General features: G+C 37.8%; 1 protein-coding gene across 2 annotated transcripts in view; it reads left to right on the top strand.

Annotated features, from left to right (window-relative positions):
- LOC116114239 overlaps positions 1-19,761 on the top strand; it is a 50,670-nt gene extending 30,909 nt beyond the window's left edge. For both annotated transcript variants that reach the window (XM_031400396.1, XM_031400395.1), the window contains 4 exons: positions 15,312-15,549; positions 16,095-18,730; positions 18,800-18,942; positions 19,126-19,761. In XM_031400396.1, coding sequence (XP_031256256.1) covers positions 15,312-15,549; positions 16,095-18,730; positions 18,800-18,942; positions 19,126-19,264 — 3,156 coding nt within the window. In that variant the 3' untranslated portion in view covers positions 19,265-19,761. The remainder of the gene's footprint in view (positions 1-15,311; positions 15,550-16,094; positions 18,731-18,799; positions 18,943-19,125) is intronic.
- The last annotated feature ends 3,849 nt before the right edge of the window (positions 19,762-23,610 follow it).

Below are 23,610 nucleotides of genomic sequence, written 5' to 3'. Positions count from 1 at the left end.
TACAGCCATGTCTTTCCTGCGGGAGTCCATAGTTGCTTAAATGATACTCGTCCCCCGAATAAGAATTAAAGAAGTCAAGTTGCTTGCAAACCTTACCCAATCCAATCAAAGGCTTTTGTTGAGTCACCAGCCCTTAGGATCGAATGTAAGAACAATACCAAGCATAGTTTGAACTTCTCTGAATCCCTAAACCGAAACCTTTCTATCCTCTGCTCTAAATCGTGTTTGTAATGACGTTTTCCCTGAAAACCTTGTTAGCCAACCTTTTGGCTGCCGTATCTCCTTTATTGCCTTTGCCTCATCCTCATCTGTCATTTCCCACATCCTAAGCGGTACCAAGGCATTTTCATCATCCCAAAACATAGTGGCTTTCCATCCACCACGAACCACATTTCTTGCTTTTTTTTTTTTTTTTTTTTTTTTTTTTTTTTTTTTTTTTGCATTTTACTGAGTGTAGCAACATATAATGCACTTCTTGCCCCCAGAACACCTTTTTCCAATTATTTCCGATTTTAAAAAACTGACCGAAACAAGTCTTTTTGAATCGTTGTTTACCATTCGTCAATCCACCTAAAATCCCCTTTATTCTCTCAAAAACATCCCAACTCGACCTGACCGTCACCCACAGGAAGTATGGTACATTATCGCTACAATGTCCAAACCATGTCTTTAAGTTTACGGTCCGCACAATCTGCATAATCGATATAAACAAAATATCAAACACAAAAATAAACCAAAACAACTAATAAACAAAATATCGGCAACAAAAAAATTACTTCTGTGGTACTTAAGCGATTCGGATCGCTTAAGAGATCTTGATTTGCCTTGTGCAAGATCTCTGAAATCGCTTAAGCGACCAAGAGTAAATTGAATGAAGATCATTTAAGCGATCTAGATCTGGGCAGATTTCTGCCTCGGACAAGATCACTTAAGCAATCTAGAATCACTTAAGTGACCAAGAGTAAGTGAATCGATCGCTTAAGCGATCTTAGATCTGGGCAGTGATTCTGCCTCGAACAAGATCACTTAAGCGATCTGGAATTGCTTAAGGCACATGAGTAAAGAGAGAATCGCTTAAGTGATACTAATGATCGCTTAAGCGATCTTAGATCTGGGCAGATGTTAATTCTGCCCGGACAAGATTGCTCTAAGTGATCTGAAATTGCTTAAGCGACCATGAGTAAAAAAGATGAATCACTTAAGTGATACAAATGATTGCTTAAGCGACTGTACAGAGCAACACTCCTAAACAAATACGTACCCTTTCTTCACCGGCCTCCTCGTTGCTTGCATTCTCGCCGGCTCCTCCTCTTCAAAATTCTCGTGGACTCCTCCTCAACCTGAATTCTCGCTGGCCTCCTCCTCTTTGAACCGTTTTGCAATTCATCTCTTGTTGTTGTGCGTCGTCGTCTCTCTGTCTGTGGACCATTTCACTGATGGATGATCCACCGGAGCAGCCATAAACTGCTTGCGCCACGAACCCTATGATTTGAATGGCATTGGGTTTCCTCCTGATGTGAATGTTAGCCATGGTTTAAGATGAATTTGGTGTGAAAATTTGCAATTTCGATCGAAAATCTGGACTGTATCGCCGAAATACAGAGATCCATTTATGGTTCAAGAATACGATTTTAGGATTGAATTTGTGTGAAAATTGCAGTTCGATCAGAAATCTGGACTGCATCGCTGAAAATCGCATAGATTTATTTAGGGTTTAAGAAATCGATTTTAGGATTGATTTGGTGTGAAAATTTGGTTTCGATCGAAAATCGCACAACATCTCGTTAGGGTTCAAGAAATCGATTTTTGCCCTAATCAATTTCGATTAAGCGATTTGAATGGGGGGGGCGAACTTTTGAATTTTAAATTTTAAAAAACTTCATAATTATGATTTTGCTCACATATGTTTTAATCTTTCATTTAACCCATTTTACATGTTTAATGAATCCTAAATGTGCCACGTTAGCTTCTCTAAATTAAAAAAAAAAAAAAAAAGAAAAAATTTTCAAGGCCATTTTGTTAAATGGAAACTTGGGATGGCCGGAAGTTAAATTCTCACAGGTTTGTCTGAAAAAATAGTAAACAAAGTAAAAAAAATAGAAATTATATCTATACAGTTGAAAAAATCTTGTTAAAGTATCACTTATTTTGTTCATCTTGACGAGATTGTCTAAAACATGTGAATAGTTGAATAGTTTTGATTCATTCATGTAAAAAAATCTTGATTTAAAAAGATAATAAATGAACAATTATTTTAAACAATTTTTAACTTTTAATATTTTCATGTTGGAATATGAACATGTCAAAATCGAAATATTATGTCAAATTAGCTTTTGGTCTCTTTAATCTGCTTAAAAAGGTGTTCCCAAGAAAAAGCAAAGTTAAATGTCCTTGTTTTTTTCATTGCTTTGCATCTTCCTACTGAAGTAAGCTAGTAGCTTGTCTTATTAAGGAAACTTCAAATTGAACTGTGGAATTCTCAGAAGAAGAATTAATGAATATGATGATGGTAGGTGAAGGTGAAGGTTATAGCAGCAGGAAGAAGAGAGGAGTTCCAAATTATGACTATGGTTTCACTCAAACTCTCTTTTCTGGTCTCTGATGACATTTTGTTGGTTTTTAGAGCTGGAGTTACTAAGAAAAGAGGACCAAAAACTGACGTGAGAGAGAGTGTAGAGAGAGGAAATCTGAACTGAAATTTGCTCTGTTTTCATTCAAAAAACAGGGGTAGATTTATACAAAGCACACGCCACGTTCCACCTAAAGCTGCAAATTTAAATTTAAACCAAACACTCCAACTAATGCACGTACAAACATATCAAAATACATCTTTTATCAACCTAATTCACCTAAAACACTCACTGAAATATTTCTTAAACAGGGACCAAAAACAACTTCTCATGCACAGTAGCATTTCAAACCGTGGTGCCAAAATCTTGCAACTCCCACCGTGCGTTGACGTCAATTCCAGCATGGATCACCGTTCAACACTCCTCCTTGATATACATTGCTGGAAACACCAACTCTGAACTGAAGATATTCAAACTTGCTTGGACAATGGCTTAGTCATTATATCAGCAACCTGTTCTCTCTATTAAAAAGAACTCCTTCATTGTGCTTCTCCATGCATCAGATTTGACTGCCTCATGTAGCTTGTTGATTCTAACTCAACCACATTGCACCTCTCATAAATTTTAGTATTGGCTTTGTACCTCTGACTGGAACTTCATCAACTTCATCTGAATCACTTCTTCAATCTGACTTTTGGGCATTCTATCTTGCTGGAAGCTTGGCTGACTTAACCTGATTTTTTTAAGTTCCAAACAGCACATTCGTCCACCTTAACATCTCTGCTAACTATGTTACTGAATGGTTTTGAAAAACAACCTTTCCCACTCTACCGGGAAGTTTTTTTTTTTTTTTTTTTGCATCTTAACTCTCATTAACTCATTCCCATCACGTCCATAATGACACATGCTGAGTTTTTAAAATGAAGAGAGTAATTCCTCTCAAGCATTTGTCCTACACTAAGTAGGCTTTGACTGATTTTAGGAACAATAAAAACATCAGATATAATCTTGATACGACTTGGTTTGGACAGAAACATTTCCCTTGCCTTGACCTCCAGCAGCTCTCCATTTCCCTTTAACTTACTTGTAGCTTTGATCTAAGCTCATGAAATTGGACAGTTTGGTGACATATGGTTGCGCAATCACTGTCAATGACCACACTCTTGATCAAAATCAGCCACGCATCCGAAGCCATAAACAACTGCTCAAATTCTTGAGTTTGCTGTTGATTCTTACTGCCTGGGATTGATGCCCTGCTGCCCTCCTTTGTTCTTGCACACCCTTTCTACATGTCCAAACTGCTTAAAGACCGATTGTATGCCAGGCCTGAACCAACATCTATTTTCAGGGTGGTTCTTTTCTGCAGTGAGGACAAGGAGGAAAGGTTTCAGTCCGCATTTTTTTCTCCTTCGTTGTTAACTTCTCTTTTCCTACTCTCCAACATACCTTCTGTTTTGGCTTGCTATCATGGTCCTTCACTTGAGTCTTCCGCCTCAGCAACCTCCTCTACTCTTGTGCTTGAAGAGCATGCACAAGTTCTGCTGAGTGACTTGGGACATGTCTTTGGAGTCTTCAAGTGAAGAGATTTTTGCCTCAAATCTCTCAGGTAAAATGACCAAAACCTTCTCTATTATCCTCTTGTTAGTCAACTCTCACCAAGTAGCTTAATCTGTTAACACCATTCATCAGCCTATCATATACTTTCACAGACTCAGCCTCTTGCATTTAAGCATCTCAAATTCTTCTCAGGTTTAGAATCTACATGTTGCATGTTGTATTGCTGCCCCCAACTCCTCATTAAGCTTATCCCAAGCCTCTTTAGGAGTTTCACACACGCATAATCCTGGTGAAACTTGGTCTGTCACTGCTGAGTGTACGTAAGATAGGGCGCCTTGGTGCTTATGACATCCCTCTTCATGAATCCGATTTGGTTCAGGTGGGTTTGCTCCCAACTGAGGAATTGCTTCTCTCCTCAAGTATTGCCACAACCCATGGCCTCTTAAATAAGTCTTCATCTTGACAGCCATACATGGAAATGATCTCCATTGAAGATGGGTGGAGAAAGTGAAGCTTGAGTTGCTGCCATGAGATGATTACATATGGTGTGAGTTTTGTTAAAGAGGTTTTTGTTTTTCCAGGTCCTGAAAGATCACAAACATCTGATACCACTTGTTGGTTTTTAGAGCTAGAGTATACTAAGAAAAGAGGACCAAAAAATGACGTGAGAGAGAGCTGTAGAGAGAGAAAATCTGAACTGAAATTGCTCTGTTTTACATTCAAAAAACAGGGTAGATTTATACAAAGCACACGCCACTGTTCCACTAAAGCTGCAAATTTAAAATAAACCAAACACTCCAACTAATGCACGTACAAACATATCAAAATACATCATTTATCAACCTAAATCACCTAAACAGATCACTGAAATATTTCTTAAACCGTGACCAAAAACAACTTCTTCATGCACAGTAGCATTTCAAACCGTGGCGCCAAAATCTTGCAACTCCCACCGTGGTTGACTTCATCATTTAGCATGGATCACCGTTCAACAATTTCTAATCAAAATCTTTTCAGTCATAAGGTTTGCTTTCCTTTTTCTTCTTCATTTCAAAACCAGTCTTATATATACCTGTAGATTCTATGGGTGAGTCTAAAGCTTCTCAAGGCCATTCTGGAGCTAAACGGAAGCTACTAATTTGCACAAGATATCTCTTCGTCAGACTGTCGTGGCCAAGGATTGAGTTCAATCTTCCGTCTTCAAATTCTGCTATCCTTCAAAAAGGATTCAATCACCCGGACCATAAATGGCATAAATGTTCATGGACCCTGGAGTTTTCTCAGAAACACATGAAGCGTTAGTTTTGATAGGAAATGCAGAAGATCAAAAGAGCATTGTGTGAATGCCCAAGAGTTAAGTAGTGCCATTTCTTTTTTCACATCAGTTGAAGCAGATGGAGTAAGTATAAGATGAGCGTTGGTTTTATATTTTGTGAATTACAGTTGGATGTAGACAAATGTATTCGTCTTTTAACTGCGGCAATGGAATGTGAAAACGTTCAGAAGAACCCTTTGAAAACCAGATGGATGAAGCAGTCAGCATGCTTAAAGAATTGAAGCAACTTTATGCTGGATTAGATGAAAGGTCAGTTTAAATATGGCGCCTTAATTTTTACAATATCATCTAAATTGTCAACTGTTTTCCATGCTGGTTATGACTCGAAGTTGTTGCATGGTAATTTGCATTTTTATTTTGGTGGTTAGATTAATGTAGAGCCATTTAAACACTGATAATTTTTTTTTGAAATAATTGATTTCAGTGGTCAGCAAGTGAAGAACAACATTTCAACAATTAGAGAAGTTTGCAAGAGGTTGCAGTCAACAAGGCAAACAGTGGAGCCTCACTTGAATCAGTATTCTTGCAGCAGAGTAGGAGTGTTAAGGCAAGGCAACAAAGAAGGGCGTGGGCATGGGCGAGGGGTGTGCATCAGAAGGAAAATGATGAGGGAAACATTGACAGTAAGATGGAGGGTTTGGCAGTTCCTAAGCTTCTGGTTCCCAATCCAAACCCAAGCCAATTGTCAGGATCAGGAAATTGAAAACTAGAGGATGGGAAAAAGAAAGCCTCAGAAAAAAAAAGGGAAACATTAGTAACCAAATCTCAGAATTCTATTTCTGAAATTGGTACCATTTACTACATGTTGTAGGTCCAATTGAAATGGCTAAGTTTGTGGAGTCTTCTGGTTGTAAGAACAAATAATTTCATGTTTAATATCTCATGATAATGCTAGCCTTAGTTTTACATTACTATTTGAATTAAGGGTGATTTGATCTCTGATTCAAGAATAATTTTCAAAAACTCAAAACAACAAATCAATTACCACCTTCTTCTTGATTAGTCCTCCACAAAGGGGTCCCAAACAAGTGAATAACCCTCCACCTCAATTTCTTGGGTGAAAGTTCTCTATTGCTCTTTAGCCTCGGCATTTCTATCAAGCAAACTATATATCATTCCCTTACAAATGTAAGGCCTGAAATTAATAGGATCTCTTTCTCCCGTTCTTCATAACTCTTCAAGGTCTCCTCTACATTCTTTTGCAAGAACTGAATTGTGCCATTAAACCTTACAACCTCTAGCTTCTTTCACTTTGTTGCCCCTCCTCTACGTTCTTTAGCAGATTGATATTGAGTTCTTGAACTGCAGTACATATACCAACTTGCTGTTACCTGCAAAAATGTAAACTTAATCTGCACACACTAAAACACATAACAATGAATTAACAGAAGAAATAGCCATACCTCTTTACTAGCACAAATTCCCTAGCTTTCTCCAAGTAAGCCAATGCCAGCTTCCTATGATTCTTTGAGTAGAGTTCACAAAATCCAAATCGTCACATACACAGCACAAAATCACTCATCTAATTATAAGAACAAACAGTCATCTAAAACAGGTGATTAAGTAGGAAGACTTAACTGGCTGCAGTAGGGCAGTACATGCGAGCAGAACCAAGAGATGCCGCGAAGGCGTAGTTATAATTGGGTGGCTGCTGCGCCATGAAGATAATAAACTGACCCTTGTTGATCGAATCCTTGAGATTGTCAAGAACCACACGATGCATAGTGACTGTGCCCACTCTCATCAATCGCCAACATCACCTTTTATCACTTCCTCCTCCTGCTAAAAGCCTCAGCCATCTTTTCTTTAAAGGGTTTCTCAGATAGAGGTAAGAAATACAGACAAATTATAGCAAAGTGCGGCTGCGGTGGGGCGCGCTGAGGGCGTGCGCGCAGCGGCACGTGAGTGCGCGCTGTATGGGCCTTTCCTCGAGCACTGGCGTGCGACCGAGAGGAGGAGAGCTGCAAATGGCTCGGGGATGATGGAAACCCAGAGAACACCCACAGTCAGTCAAAAAACAACACAACACTCCAAAGCAACAAACAATACAAAACTCAAAAAAATAAGCCTCGAAAAAGCTAATTCACGGCCGACGATCGGACGGAAACTATAATTAGAGTATTGGGTGACATTGCTAGTACTAAAATCAGTTGGGTTCAAATTGTTTTTTGAAAAATTATCAACTATACAATTGATAAATCTTGTAAAGTATCACTTATTTTGTTCATCTTGACGAGATGTCTAAAACATGTCAATAGTTTCATTCATAAGTAAAAAACCTTGATTTAAAATGAAAATTGTTAATTTAGTAAAATATAAATAGATAAATAAATGAACAATTATCTTAAACAATTTTTAACTTTTAATATTTTCATTGTGGAATATGAACATGTCAAAATCGAGTTAATTATGTCAAATTAACTTTTGGTCTCTCTAATCTACTTTTAAAAAGGTGCTCCCAATGAAAAAGCAAAGTAAATGTCCTTGTTTTCTTCATGCCTTTGCATTTCTTCCTACTGAAGTAAGCCAGTTGCTTTAACTTGTTTCCTTCAATGCCTTTGCATTTCTTCCTACTGAAGTAAGCAGTTGCTTGTCTTCATTAAGGGAACTTCAAATTTAACAGTGGAATTTCAGAAGAAGAATTAATGAATATGATGATGGAAGGTGAAGGTTATAGCAGCGGAAGAAGAGAGGAGTTCCAAATTATGACTATGGTTTCACTCAAACTCTCTTTTCTTGGTCTCTTGATGACATTTCTAATCAAAATCTTTCAGTCATAAGGTTTGCTTTCTTTTTTTCTCTTCATTTTCTAAAACCAGTCTTATTTTTATTTACCTGTAGATTCTATGGGTAAGCCAGTTAAAATTTTGTCATTTATATTATTTATGCTTAATATACGTACCTTTTGTTTAATGAAAATGGCAAATGGGTAATAGCTATGTTTAATGTTATATTTGTTTGGTATTTAATTGTTATGCTCAGCTTCGGGGTTTCCTTCAATATCTGTAACGTTCGGCTGTCTGTGAAAATGGAGTAGTGTTTGTGACACTTGTAATTAACGGGTGTATAATATATAATACGTTATCAGTGCTAGCATTGGTTAAAATCCTTGCTGTTTGCCTAGATTTTTGTGTAAGAGACACCTGAACATGCATCAATTTAGATGGGGCTTCTCTTACCTTCAAGTGTTTTCATTTTACTGACTGAAAATATTTATTGATATCTATTACTAAATTGAGTAATTTATTTTTTTCAGGTGAAAAAATTCCTAATCATTTGAGTCAGTGAACATATTTTGGGTCATTTGTTTATCCTTTGTTGGAAGAAACACGAGCACAACTGTTTTCAGAGGATGGAGACTATTTCAAGGCACCTTATGCTGAAGTGGTCGGTTGTTGAGTCCAAGCCACATGGAGCAGAGATATATGACGTTAAGGTTGATTACTGGAGACAATTCAGTAACATTGGTAAAGAGCCTTATAAACTTTGCGTGGGATATTTTGATTTTGGCGATGCGAAACCTGAAACTATTTCCGACTTGGAAAGGGTGGGTAGAACGTGGTCTTTTCTATCAGTCATGAAAACCGTAGACTAGAGGATGTAAATGAGAATGAGAATGAGACTGATAGCATTTCTACCTATTTTAAAGTCAAGGCCTCAAGAAGCATCCAAGTCGATGATGGAAACATTATTTGTAATTTTCTTGGAAATATAACTCCTAACATAAGAATATGGAAATCATTGCATATGCTCGAATTTGAGTATCAAGAATTCTATGCACTATTCTGTGGTAAGTTCTGAAGATGATACTTCTTTCTTGCTGACAAAATTGTGGTGTTTTGATTGAAACGCAGTTGAAGACAGGAGGAAATTGCCAAGTCTGTTCTGAGCAGAATGGGGGCATTGGAATGAGAAATTTGGTCTCAGATCGATAATGAATGATTCTCAACTGAAGGCGGTTCTTGCCTGTTTGATAGCGTGCATTGTGACACAGATCGTCTGTGCAACATATGGGGTCCCCCTGGGACAGGCAAAACTAAAGCTGTGAGTAGTTCTCTTTACACTGTTAAGAATGAAATGCAGAACCTACTGTGCCCCAACAAATGTTGCAATTAAGAAGTGGGCCTCCCGTGTTCTAAAGCTGTGAAAGAACTGTTAAAACAGAAACTATGGGACAGGCACTCGTTTTTCCTGGAGATATTCTCTTGTTTGGGAGTAAGGAGAGACCAAAGTTGGTGAAGAAATGCAAGAAATATATTTGGATTATCGTGCTAAAAGGCTTTCAAAGTGTTTGGGGTGCAAACTGTGGGGTAGACTTTGACTTCCATGATTGATTTACTTGAAGATTGTGTTTTTCCAGTATACATTTTCTTGGAAAATGAATTGTAAGAAAAGAGAAAAACAGATGAAGGATGGTTGAGAGAGTTCAAGTCATTTCTTGAATAGTGAGAAAAAGATTTCACTATACTGTCACCCTCTAGGAGTATATTATCCTCTGTACTCATATACCCAAAGTTTCATTTTGGAAAATAATTTTCAAAACATGGTGCTCTGATCACTTACTTGATTCTTTTGAAACTTATTGTTTCAAGACAGTGTAGCTTCTGAGGAACTAGAAGAGCTTTTCACATTCAGTATGCTGAAGATTTTTCTTCGTCATCTGGGCATAAAAACTACTTGTTGCACAAGAGGAGGGGTGAATGTCACACTGTTTTAAGAATTCTCTGGATTCCTTAAGCGAACTTGAGCTCCCAAGTTATATGAACATAGATCATTAAAAGATTTCTGTTTTAAAACAGCTTCAGTAATATCTGCACTGCTTCTAGTTCATTTAAGCTGCATTCAGTGGCCATGGAACCACTGAACATTCTGGTCATTGATGAAGCGGCACAACTAAAAGAAAGTGAGTCGACAATACCGCTGCAACTCCTGGGCTTAAAGCATACATTCTCATTGGGGAGAGTGCCAATTGCCAGCAATGGTGCAAGCAATGTATGTTGATGTTGTTTCAACATTCTACCGATTTCTATGTATTTGGCATGCTTCTCTTTTTAGTTTTCCTAATTTGTTTCGTCTTTGTTTTCAGGTTTCTGATGAAGGGTTTCGGGAGAAGTTATTCGAGAGGTTGAGCTCATTGGGGCACTCTAGACACCTGCTCAATATGCAATATCGAATGCACCCCTCTATTAGCTACTTCAAATTCATATTCTATAAAACCAGATTTTAGATTCCGCGGATGTAAAAGAAAAAGCTACGAAAAAGCTTTTTGCCAGGATCACCAATGTTTGGTCCATATTCTCATCAACATATTGAGGGAGAGAGAGTTCACAGTCTGGCGGAGAAATATGGTTGAGGTAGCAGTTGTGATGAAAATATTGCAGAACCTGTACAAAGGTATGTGTTCTCACATTTATATTACCATCTAAACTTAATTGATTTTCATTTTGTCATCCAGCTTATTCAATGGATGTGATTCATTTAATTCCAATATTTCCTTTTGAGAAACACAATACTGGTTTCTATTGTCTACTTTTATGAACGTATGATTGGTTGTTCAGCAACGTTACCTGTAATTAATTAATAGCCTAATTTTATTCATGATGGGAAGTATCTTATATACTTATAGTAATGAAAATTATTGATAAGGGTAGAACCATCTAATTCTGCAAAGGAAATCAAAAAAGTGTGATTCTGTCAATGGCTAATGTGGTAAATATTTCATGCTTTCAACTGATTACCTAATTTCTCATGCTGTACTAATGTTGTATTATGTCTTGCTTGTAAAAATATGATGAAGAAAAAGAGTTTTACAAACTTAAATAATGAATCATATATAATGAAATGAAGTGTTTCAAATTGTCAAATGAAAACTATTCGATTGATCTCCTTTATATCATGGTAATTCATAATATGCAGATGGAAGGGCTCAAAAAAGAAGCTGAGCATGGCAGTTCACCTACAGTGCTCAAGTGGGAGCAATTCAAGAAAAACTGGAGGCAATATGAGAACAGTGACGGCTTTACTGTAAAAGTGAAGTCAATTGATGGGTTTCAGGAGGAGAGGAGGACGTTATTTAATCCACTGGGAGAAGTAACAGGAGTGGTCCATTGGATTCTTGTCCAAGCCACAGAGAATCAACGTCGCGCTTACAAGGGCTAGGTATAATGTAAATGTTGTTCATTGTGTTTGGTCATTTTACTAACTATGGTGAATAACTACTGTCCCTGCTCTAGGCACTGTTATGGATTTGGGGAATGAAAGAACCTTAACTCATGGTGAATTTGTTTTGAAATCTTAATCCCGATGCTAAGACGGCGTTGTTTCTTTAATGCTGATGAAGATAAGGATATGGCCAAAGCATAAGAGGCCAAAAAAGAGCTTGATGAGTTGGATAAATGCTGGATGCTGAGTATACTTTCAGAAACCAATGGAAGGTATATATTTTCCATAGCTTACTTGCTTTGCCAACAATCCTACCATGGTTAGTGCAATATTTGTTGAGTGATCATTTTCTAACTTATTCTCAGGTTTTTTTAGTGATAATTCTTGAAATCCTTTTAAAAAAGAAGTCAAACCGCGCAAAAGAATAATTATTAACCTCTACTGAAACTTTCAAGTGGTGGCGACCTAAAGGAGGAACATAGATTCTATTGTGAAGCGTCTTCGACATTATTAAGATTCAAAGTGAGGTCTCTATCAATTTGCACAATTGACATAGTAAAGGAATCAAATACAAGCAAGTTTGAAAGTCTGGGAATATATGCCTTTGGAGGATGTTTCAAAATTGGTAAACGTTTGGATGATATTTGTTAGGTACACTGATGATTACTCAATCGTTGCAAAGAGAAAAAAAAATTGAAGGGTAGTCTACTCTTTCAATTCTGTTGAGAAAATATATTGTTTCCTCTTATTTGACTGGCAAACATTTCATTGGTTTTTTATTATTTTGTTGACTAGGAATTTGGAAGTTCCAAGACTTGGGCAGCCTCTTAGAAATTGTTCGTTTCAAGAACTTGTGATAGTAAGAGTGGAAGTGACTTAAGGGGAGTTGCTTCAGACAGTATGAGTTATGTTGAGAATTCGAAGGTGATTGATAGTGTTGTTGATGAAATTCTACTCTTTATCATCAGGTGTAGTGAACACTACTTTCCGACCGTGATGGAGAGAATTGGATCTCCATTGAAGTAACAGAAGAACAGTTGGAGATGATTCTTTTCCAGAAGCACCTTCATACTTGGTCGGTCAGGTACAGGGAAAACTACTGTGTTGACCATGAAATTATTTCAGAAAGCAAAACATCACATGGCAACTAAAGGATCTATGGAGTTGATATCAGAGCATCTGCATACTACCCAGACAAATGAGCGAGAAGGGCCTTGGAGAGGAGAAACGGATATCTTGCGCCAACTTTTTGTGACAGTCAGTCCTAACTGGTTTTGCTGTAAAGCAACACATTCTCACTTGAAAAGGTTTGTGGGTTTCCTAAGAATAGCTTGCAGTTGCTTTTCTATTTCATTAAGGTTGGGGTAATGATAGTACTTGGAATGCGTGCAGCTCCGCCCTGGGTGAGAAGTTTCTTGCAGAAGGCAGTTTCTTGACATGGATGATATGATGATGCAGCGCATTCAAAGATATCCCAAATTCTTTTGTAGACATTCCGCCTAAATCATACCCTCTTGTTTTAACATTTCAAAGTTCTTGATGATGCTGGATGGACAATGGGCAATTCATATTTTGAGAGATTCCAGACAATGGAAACATTCTGGCCAAATCAGAGTTTAAGATCAGATTCCTATACACAATTATGAGGACAAGGAAGTTAGTTATGACAGGTTAGTATTTTTACTGGCCCCGTTTTAATGGAGAAACTAACAAAGAAGTTGATCTTCAAGGGTCTTCACTGAGATTATATCACATAAAAGGAGGCCTGCGATCCATGGAGTTTGGTGACGGTAAACTGAGTCGAGAAGTTATGTCCAATTATCAGAGGGTAGAGTTTCCATTTTGAGCAGCAACAAAGAGAGATGATATATGGATATTTCAAAACTATGAGAGAATGAAGATGAAAAATGGTGGATTTTGTTTGGCTGATTTAGTAATTGATCTTCATCATCGACTTAAAAAGAGAAAACAGTCGAGATCAAATTCATTTGTTTATGTCGATGAGGTGCAGGATCTTACAATGAGCCAAATTGCTCGTTCAAATATATCTGCAAAAATGTGGAAGAGGGTTTTGTTTTTCTGGTGATACAGCACAAACAATTGCCAGGGGAATTGACTTCAAATTTGAAGAATACGACATTGTCCAAGAAGTTTGTACTGGAATCAAGAAGCAATGAAATGATGCAGAGAACAGAAAGGGCAACTTCAAAAATTTTTAATTTGAGCCAGAACTTCCGTACCATGCAGGTGTATTGAAGTTAGCTCAGAGCATCATTGATCTTCTTTACCGTTTCTTTCTCATGTGATGTTTTAAACCTGAGACTACTATGATATATGGGAATCTCCATTTTGCTTGAATCTGGGAACGAAAATGCAATCATAAAAATTTTTGGAAAGAGTGAAATGTGGCGGCAATGTAGTTGTTTGGAGCGGAGCAGGTGATATTAGTACGAGATGATTGTGCTCGGAAGGTTTTTCTGACTGTGTGGGATATAAGCTTTGTTTTGACCATAGTAGAGAGCAAAGGCCTTGAATTTCAGGTGATTCTTTTTTATTGAAAAGTCTTTGTCATTATTGGAGAATAAACAAAGAGTTTGTCTTTAATATACCATTTTATTCTATGTGTTAGTATCCTATAATCATTTTGATCTTATTACTGAATGGTCATTTGTGAGATAGTTAAAACTTGAAAGTTTCAGACTATTTCCTTAATGTCATTATTTCATCTTTCGCGTGGGCAGTGTAAGAAGCATATGCAGGTAATAATATAAGATTTGCACTCCTGGCAACTATTCCTAGTTAAAATAAGATTGAACTTCTACTAGAATCAAATCCCCTCCTCAAATTATGAGGAGGGATTTGATTGCTAAAACCTAAATGATGGTCTGGAAAGATTTCATTGATTACCAAGTCCTTATTTATCTTCAGTAACTTCTATGTCTAAATTTTTTTCATTAATGACTTGTATTATTTTTTTCAGGATGTACGTTTATACAATTTTTTGGTTCACCATCTTAAGAATCCATGGAGAGTGATTTATGAATATATGAAGGAACAAAATTTGCTTGACCACGTCACCTAGGTCCTTCCCGAGCTTCAATGAAGCTAAACATAACATCTTGTGTGCTGAACTGAAGCAACTGTATGTCGCCATCACCGTACAAGGCAAAGGTTATGGATCTGGGGGATAGGGAGGAAGTCTACAACCTATGTTGACTATTGGAAGAAGAAGTCTCTTGTTGAAGTCAAACAGCTGGATGATTCATTTGCACATGCAATGCAAGTTGCGAGTACTCCAGAAGAGTGGAAATCGCAGGGCATCAAGGTCTTTTTTTTTTTTTTCCCAAGCTGTTATTGTCATCGTTGTTGTCTACTGTTAGTGCCATGCTTTAAATTGCGAAACCTTTTTATTTGACCTGACATATTCTGGAATACGTTTTGCTATTGCACTACTGCTATTTTCATCTTCATCTCTCCAATTCTGGTACCCTTTTCCTAGCTGAGCCATTTCACATTCATATTTAGACTGCGTCATATACGCTGCTTCGAAAAATCTCAGTCATGAGCCATTTGACATTCATATTTTGTTTGTGGTAGGAGTGCGTACAAGTTAGGAAGCCACTTTACTTTTCTTGGTGATACTAAATATTCTTTTTTCTCTTTTGGCAATTATTTGTTACTTCCAGCTGTTTCATGAGCGTAACTATGAAATGGCAACTAAATGCTTCGAAAGAGCTAAAGATTTTTACTGGGAAGAAAGGTGTAAAGCTACTGCCCTTAAAGCCGATGCTGACCGCATCCGCAGTTTGAACCCTGAAGAGGCTAATAATAAACTAAGGCAAGCTGCTATAAAATTTGAAGCCATACACAAGGCCAATTCTGCTGCCAAATGTTTTTATGAGCTGGGAGAGTATGAAAGAGCAGGTATGAATTGGATATTGATTATTTTGATGGAATATAACTTGCTGTCTTTATGTGCTGCAGTGTTATGGATATACTTCTTTACTTAATTATAGTTACTGTGAAAATTTAGATATCATCTCAGAAGTTTTTCCTATCTGATGGTTTGTTGCTGATATGTTTTTTGACTACAGGAATTTGATATGTTAAACATACTTATTGTTTAGAATAGACCATAGATTTCTTTTAGACGTTCTCCAGATGCAGTTGTTGTTTTATAAGAAAGTTTTGGTATGCAATCTACTGTAAAATTGTTGCAGTCTTATCAAAGGTTTAGTGTGAAATGAGTTTAGAAGCTTTCTTTGTCGCTAGTTCCATTCCTGCACCAAAAGTGACTGGAGACCTATTTTCAGTTTTTCAGAGTGTGACCTGTTGCAATAAGATTCTTCCATACTAATTTTTTTTTTCTCCAGGAACTTCTTGCCCTTGTTATAGTAGTCAATGGCGAAAAGTGCTGCTTTTCAGGTTACTAAATTTGATGTTAAGACTTCAATTTCTTGTTCCTGCAGGTAGGATTTATTTGGAAAAATGTGAGGAACCAGAGCTGGAAAGGGCGGGGGAATGTTTTCGTCTTGCAGGATGCTATGAGCTTGCAGTAGAGGTGTATGCCCAGGGCAATTTTTTTCTAGATTGTTTGACTGTTTGCTTTGAAGGAAAGCTTTTCGATGTTGGATTGCAGTACATCCATTATTGGAAACAACATGCCAGTACAGATGTTGGTACTGTCCAAAGAAGTGAAAAAATGAACAAAATTGTACAAGACTTTCTGGAGAGGTGCGCTTTTCATCATCATGAGCTCAAAGATAGCAAATCCATGATGAAATTTGTGAAAGCTTTTCATTCAATGGATTTGAAACATAACTTTTTGAAGTCGTTGAATTGCTTTGATGAACTTCTATTGTTGGAAGAAGAGTCGGGAAACTTCGTGGATGCTTCAAATATTGCAAAAATGAGAGGAGATATTCTCCGTGCAGCTGATTTGCTACAGAAAGCTGGGAATTTCAAAGAAGCATCTGCACTTATACTTCATTACGTGTTTTCCAATTCCCTATGGTCACCTGGGAGCAAAGGTTGGCCTTTGAAGCAGTTTAGAGAAAAGCAGGAGCTTTTGGGAAAAGCCAAGTCACTGGCGGAGAATGACTCGAACCAATTTTCTGAATTTGTTCGAAATGAAGCTGACATTTTATCGAATGAGCAGTGCAACCTATTCATGCTGAGTCATCAATTGAATGCTTCAAAGAGACATCAGAGTATCAGAGGTGAAATATTATCTATTCGAAAGATTTTAGATTTCCATCTTCATTTAAGTACCTCTGACTATGGTTGGGAAGACGAATTAGTTTCTGATCTCGTAGCATATTCAGAAGACACAATTCATAGAAACCAGGTTTCTGTTGAGACCCTTGTCTACTTTTGGAATTACTGGAAGAATATGATTGTGAAGATACTTGAGTATCTTGAGCATCTACAAACACGAGATGTTAGCAACTGCAGACGTTACGGTGACTTCTGCTTGAACTACCTTAGTGTATGGAAGCAATATAGCAATCTTGGTACCAAGTATCTTTTGCTGAACCCAGATGCAGAGTGGATTAGTGAGGTGGAGAAAAGATGTGCTCAAACGAGCGAGAAGTTGGTTTCAATTGATGTCAGCAAGCTTGTCTCTGCTGCTCGGAATTATTGGAGTTCAGAGTTACTTTTTGTTGGTATGAAGGTGTTGGAAAATCTAGATGCCTTTCATAAGCAGTCATTGGAGAATTCATCGTCTGTGTTCTGCAAAGTTAGAAATTCTACTTACATCTATGAAGTTTCAAAATCTCTTTTGAATTCCAAATTTCTGCGTCACCAGCATTATGATACTAAGGCACTACAAAATTTTGTTGAACTATCAACGAAGCAATTCTTTGACTTCATATTTCCTCTAGACTGGCAAGAATCACTGAAGGGGAACTTGATTTCTTTGAGAGGAACTGAGACTTGTAGGAATATAATTAAAGAAGTTATTTTTCAAAATATTGGCTTGAGAAGTCAGTTATCTTATGGGCAGATTGGAAGTGTGGTAGTTATGATTCTCGGGTCTGGTAAGCTGAATAATGAGGTATTGGAGAATGTTGCAAAAAGCTTTAATGAAAATACACCATGGAAGGAATTTGTGGAGAGCCTCTCTGGGAATATGGGATCATGCAATAACATTGAACTTGTTCAGAAGTTCTTTGGAGCTTTGAAAGATATTTATGATGCCAACTGGAGGATAGGATATATATCACCTTCTAATTTTCTGTATCTTATTGAGCGGTTTTTGATTATGTTGTCTAGCATCCAGGGCCACGGGTATATCTTAACCTCACAGTCATCTGTTGTGGATTGGCTTATCTACCAGCAGGGGAACACCAACCCAGCTTCAACCTTGCAGATTGATGTGCAACAATCCTTGAGACATGTACTTCACTTTTTTGTCCACATTGTTTCGCAGTTCCTTTACCATGAGCAGGACACAATGGAATGGATCAGAAACTTTCATACAAGTGTGAAACATTATCATTCATTTGTTGTTTTGAGATTGGTTGTAATAGTGTGTTTGCTTCATTTGAATTTTGGGAACTATGAAAATTTGCTCTTTGGCTTGCTCGGCAGGAACAATATTTACAACAAACTGCCTTGGGAATTTTGTGATTCCCTTCGCAGAAAATGGTGGCGGCCTAATTCTCTGAATGTTAATGTGATTGCCGAAGCATTTAAAAGGATCAGGAATCCGCTTGTAATTGTGAGTTTAGGGGGAAATTGTTCAAGATTTAGGTGTCAAGATGCAGTTTTTGTTGACATGAAAGCCAGGAAATGTAAGGAGATATTAGGTATTATGTTTCCGAAGTCTGAAGCTTCTCAAGGCCATTCTGGAGCTAAACTGGAAGATGCTTATTTGCACTACATTATCTCTTCGTCAGACTGTCGTGGCCAAGGGTTGAGTTCGATTCTTCCGTCTTCAAATTCTGCTATCCTTCCAAATAAGGATTCAATCACCCGGACCATAAATGAGGATAAAGAGCTCATAGACCCTGGAGTTTTCTTGGAAACACTTGAAGCGTTAGATTTGATAGGAAATGCAGAAGATCAAAAGAGCATTTTTTTGAATGCCCCAAGAGTTAAGGTAGTGCCATTTCTTTTTTCACATCAGTTGAATGATGAGCGTTGGATTTATTATTTTGTGATTTTACAGTTGGATGTAGACAAATGTATTCGCCTTTTAACTACTGCAATGGAATGTGGAAACGTTCAGAAGAACCATCTGAAAAGCCAAATGGATGAAGCAGTCAGCATGCTCAAGGAATTGAAGCAACTTTATGCTGGATTAGATGGAAGGTCAGTTTAAATATGGTGCTTTAGTCTTTACAATATCATCCCAAATTTTGGCATCTGTTTGCCAATTGTTGGTTATGACTCGAAGTTGTTGCATGACAATTTGCATTTGTATTTATTTGGTGGTTAGATTATTGTAGAGCCATTTAAACACTTAATATTTTTTTGAAAAATAATTAATTTCAGTGGTCAGCAAGTGGAGAACAACGTTTCAACAATTAGAGAAGTTTGCAAGAGGTTGCAGTCAACAAGGCAAACAGTGGAGCCTCACTTGAATCAGCTATTCTTGCAGCAGAGCAGGAGTGTTAAAGGGAAGGCAATGTAGACGGGCGCGGGCTGTGTACCAAGTATCTTTTTTTGAACCCAGATGCAGAGTGGATTAGAGAGGTGGACAAAAGATGTGCTCAAATGAGCGAGAAGTTGGTTTCAATTGATGTTAGCAAGCTTGTCTCCGCTGCTCGGAGTTATTGGAGTTCAGAGTTACTTTTTGTTGGTATGAAGGTGTTGGAAAATCTAGATACCTTTTGTCAGCAGTCATTTGAGAATTCATCGTCTGTGTTTTGCAAAGTCATAAATTCTACTTACATCTATGAAGTTTCAAAATCTCTTTTGAGTTCCAAATTTCTGCATTACCGGTATTATGATACTAAGGCACTACAAAATTTTGTTGAACTATCATCGAGGCAATTCTTTGACTTCATATTTCCTCTAGACTGGCGAGAATCACTTAAAGGGAACTTGATTTCTGTGAGAGGAACTGGGATTTGTAGGAATATAATTAAAGAAGTTATTTTTCAAAATATTAGCTTGAGAAGTCAGTTATCTTATTGGTAGATTGGAAGTGTGGTAGTTATTGTTTTGAATATTTGCATTTTTCAATTTCTATTTTTCTATCTTCTCAACAGTACAGCCTAACATATATATACACACACACTACAATTACATATATACCCTTGACTACATATATGCATAGTTTCCAACACTCCCCCTCAAGCTGGAGCATATATATTTATCATGCCTAGCTTGTTACAAATATAGGTTACCCTTTTATCAATTAGAGACTTTATAAAGATGTCAGCAACCTAAACAACCAAAAGAATGATGCCAGAACTAGACTGCTTATAAAAGACATAATGATTATAAGCACTCTTATGTAAACTAGACTGAGTCACCACTTCGCTGAACCTCCCAAACCAAGCCTGTGGAGATTGTTTTAAGCCATATAAAGATTTCCTTAGTTTGCACACCTTTCCTGACTCCCCCTAAGCAACAAACCCCGGAGGTTGCTCCATGCAAACCTCTTCAAGAATATCACCTTGTAAAAAGGCATTTTTTACGTCAAGTTGGTGACGAGGCCAACTATATGAAGCTGCATGTGAGATAAATAGCCGGATAGAGGTCATTTTACCCATTAGGGAAAATTTCTTAGAGTAATCAATGCCATATGTCTGGGTAGAACCCTTAGCAACCAACCCAACTTTCAACCGAGCCATAGACCCATTAGCCTTCACTGTGAAAACCTATTTGCACCCAATGTCCTTTTTATTTTTGGTAAATCCATTAGAACACTGCATCATTATGTTCTAGAGCCAACATCTCTTCTTCCATTGCCCTTTGCCACCCATCATGAGTAATTGCTTCAGACATAGAGCTGGGAACAGACTCAGAATCTAAAGAGGCAATAAAAGACTTGGAAGATGAAGACAAAGAGTGATAGTAAACAAATGAGGAGATAGGAGAGGTACAAGAGCACTTTCCTTTACGAAGAGCAATGGTAAGATCTAGGCCAAAAGCAAGAGGAATCGAATTTGAGGGCGAGGTAGACGATAGAGGCAGTGGATCAGATGCTGATGTAGGTGCCTCATGGTACTAGTGAACCTTGCGAGAGTATAACTGGGTGATAGGAGGACGAGATGGTAGAGGACTATGACGGGTAATGTTGTGAACAAGAAAATCATCAGGGGGGCTTTAAGAGAAGTAGATGGAATAGAGGACTCAACATATGGAGTGGTTTCAAAAAAGGAAACATCAGTTGAGACAAGGTACTTACCTAGGACAAGAGAAAAGCAACGATAACCCTTTCGATATTGGGAATAACCCAAGAATATGCGCTTGAGGAATCTAGGTTCTAATTTGGAGACATGGGGTCTAACATCTTGAACAACGCACGTGCACCCAAACACTTTAGGAGGAAGGAAGAATAAAGGCTGAGATGGAAAAAGGATGGAGTGGGGGATTTGACCACCCAAAATAGAGGAAGGCATGTGATTGATCAAGTGACATACAGTAGAGACAACATTTGCCCAAACTCTGTAGAGACTTTCATGTGAAAGAAGAGAGTACGAGCAACTTCTAATAAATGAAGTTTTTCGTTTAGCAACCCCATTTTGCTGAGGTGTATATACACATGATGATTGATGAATAATACCTCTAGTAGACAAAAAACGAGGAGAAAGGTGCAGAAAAGTATTCTTTGGCATTATCACTTTTGAAAATTTTAATAGATAAAGTAAATTGATTTTGTATTTCAGCATAAAAGGTACAAAATATGGAGAATAATTCAGAACGATTTTTCATAAAGTATAACCAAGTCATACGTGAAAAATCATCCACAAAAGTAACAAAGTATCGATAACCAAACTTAGACAATATAGGGCAATGACCCCAAACATCAGAATGTATAACATCAAAAGAGGTTGTGACTCTTTTGTTTATCCTAGGGCTATAGGACACACGATGGTGTTTCCCAAACTGACACGCCCCACACTCAAGGTGTGACGTTGACCTTACACTAGGACACAACTTTTTCAAAATGGGGAGGGAGGGATGACCAAGGCGACCATGTAATATGGATAGAGATAAATCATTGGTACACGCAACAGGTTGAGAAATTGGAGTTGAGACATCATTGAGCATATACAGGCCACTTGATACACGACAACTACCAATAATCTGCCTCATCCCAAAATCCTGAAATATATAATGAGTAGGAAAAAAATAAACACCACAGTTGAACATATTAGTAATTTGACTAACAAATAATAGGTTAAAGGGAAAATGATCAAGGCACAAAAGAGAGGAGAGAGATATAGATTTGGTGAGATTAGCGGTACCACATCCAATAATAGGTGCAGTAGACTCGTTAGTTAAGGTAATAGAAGACAAGTCGGAGGAAGGTGTAAATGAGGAGAGAATACATGTATCGCCCGTCATATGGTGAGTAGCACCAGAATCAATGACCTAGTTACTACTAAAACTAGACAAACAGGCTGTAGGATTACCTAACTGGGTTAATGTAGTGGTAGTCGATGGGATGGGTGACTGGGAGCTAGAATTTTGAGTGAGGCGAGCATATTTAGCTATAGAGATAGTAACCTGTGATGGGGTGGGTAAGAGACCATCTTGAGTTGCAACATGAGCAAAATTTTGAGTGCCTTGCACATTCGAGGGCTTGCCATGGAGCTTCCAACAATTCTTTTTTACGTCACTCTTAACACCACAATGAAAGCAAGTACGAGGGCCATTACCACTATTGCTCCCGATGTCACGACTTGCCCTTTTGTTGCCTTTGCCATCACTAGGTTTCATGCTAACTAGGGCCGCATGATCTACATTAGGATCCTTAAGGGTTTCTTTGTCCTTAGAAACTCCTTGATCTTCCCCCTTACTAACTCTAAGAAGTCAAGCAAAGACATCCGTAAGAGAGGGAAATGTCTCGCCGGTAAGAAGCTGTGTATGAGCTATCCCATATTCCGGCCTCAACCCAGCCAGAAATCATTGCACTACCACTTGTTCTTCTTATGCTTGCATCATCTTCACATTAGTAGGGACAGGAAACATAGCCTTTTTTTCTTCAAAGGCTTGTTTTATCTCTGTATAATATTTGAGCAACATCTTCTCTTGCATATTTGCTCGGTAGATCTTCAATAACAATTTATGGGCATGAGACAAGTCTTGTTTACTAGCATACAAGAACTCTAGATACTCCCATAACTATTTGATGGTATTACAGTGACTAGTCATATCATCCCTGGACGAATCAAGAGTGTTCTAAATCTGATTGAAGAGCTCATCATTTTCCATGAACCATTTTTTTTCAAGTTTTATTATCACTTTTTGTTACCTTAGGTGGATCCTCGATTAAATGGTCTCCCACGTCAATGCTGGACACATATCGTCGAATAATCCGTTTCCATTGAATATAATTACTTTTGCCCAATAACTTCCGATCAATGATTTTGGTGGAAGAAGTGACAATTTCAGTTGCCATCTTCTTACCGTCATCTACCATATTGTCTAGCAATCAACAAGGTCAAATAACTCCCAACTTCATAAATTCACAACAACCTCAACACCAAACAACCTAAGCAAACACAAATGCACCCCAATCTCAAACAACCAGAAAGATATGAACCACTTTCTTGCAAAAGGAATCACCAAGAACAGTAGAGGAGAGAAACCAGAGGAGAAATTGCTAGCCATCGGAAAGAGCAAAGAAATCACGTCATCAGAGGAAGCAGATGGATTGTGTTGTCAAAAAATCAAGATGAACAAAGAGGAACCAGAGGATAAATCGCAAGAATGAGGAGAAGAAGAGGACAAGTTAACTAGAACAGAACCAAAATTTGCCGGAAAGGGAGAGGCCGAGAACAAAAGTCGTCAGAAAGGGAA

Source organism: Pistacia vera, unplaced genomic scaffold (assembly GCF_008641045.1).
Source record: "Pistacia vera cultivar Batoury unplaced genomic scaffold, PisVer_v2 Contig704, whole genome shotgun sequence".
NCBI classification, from domain to species: domain Eukaryota; kingdom Viridiplantae; phylum Streptophyta; class Magnoliopsida; order Sapindales; family Anacardiaceae; genus Pistacia; species Pistacia vera.
This window is presented reverse-complemented; position numbering and strand designations above follow the sequence as displayed.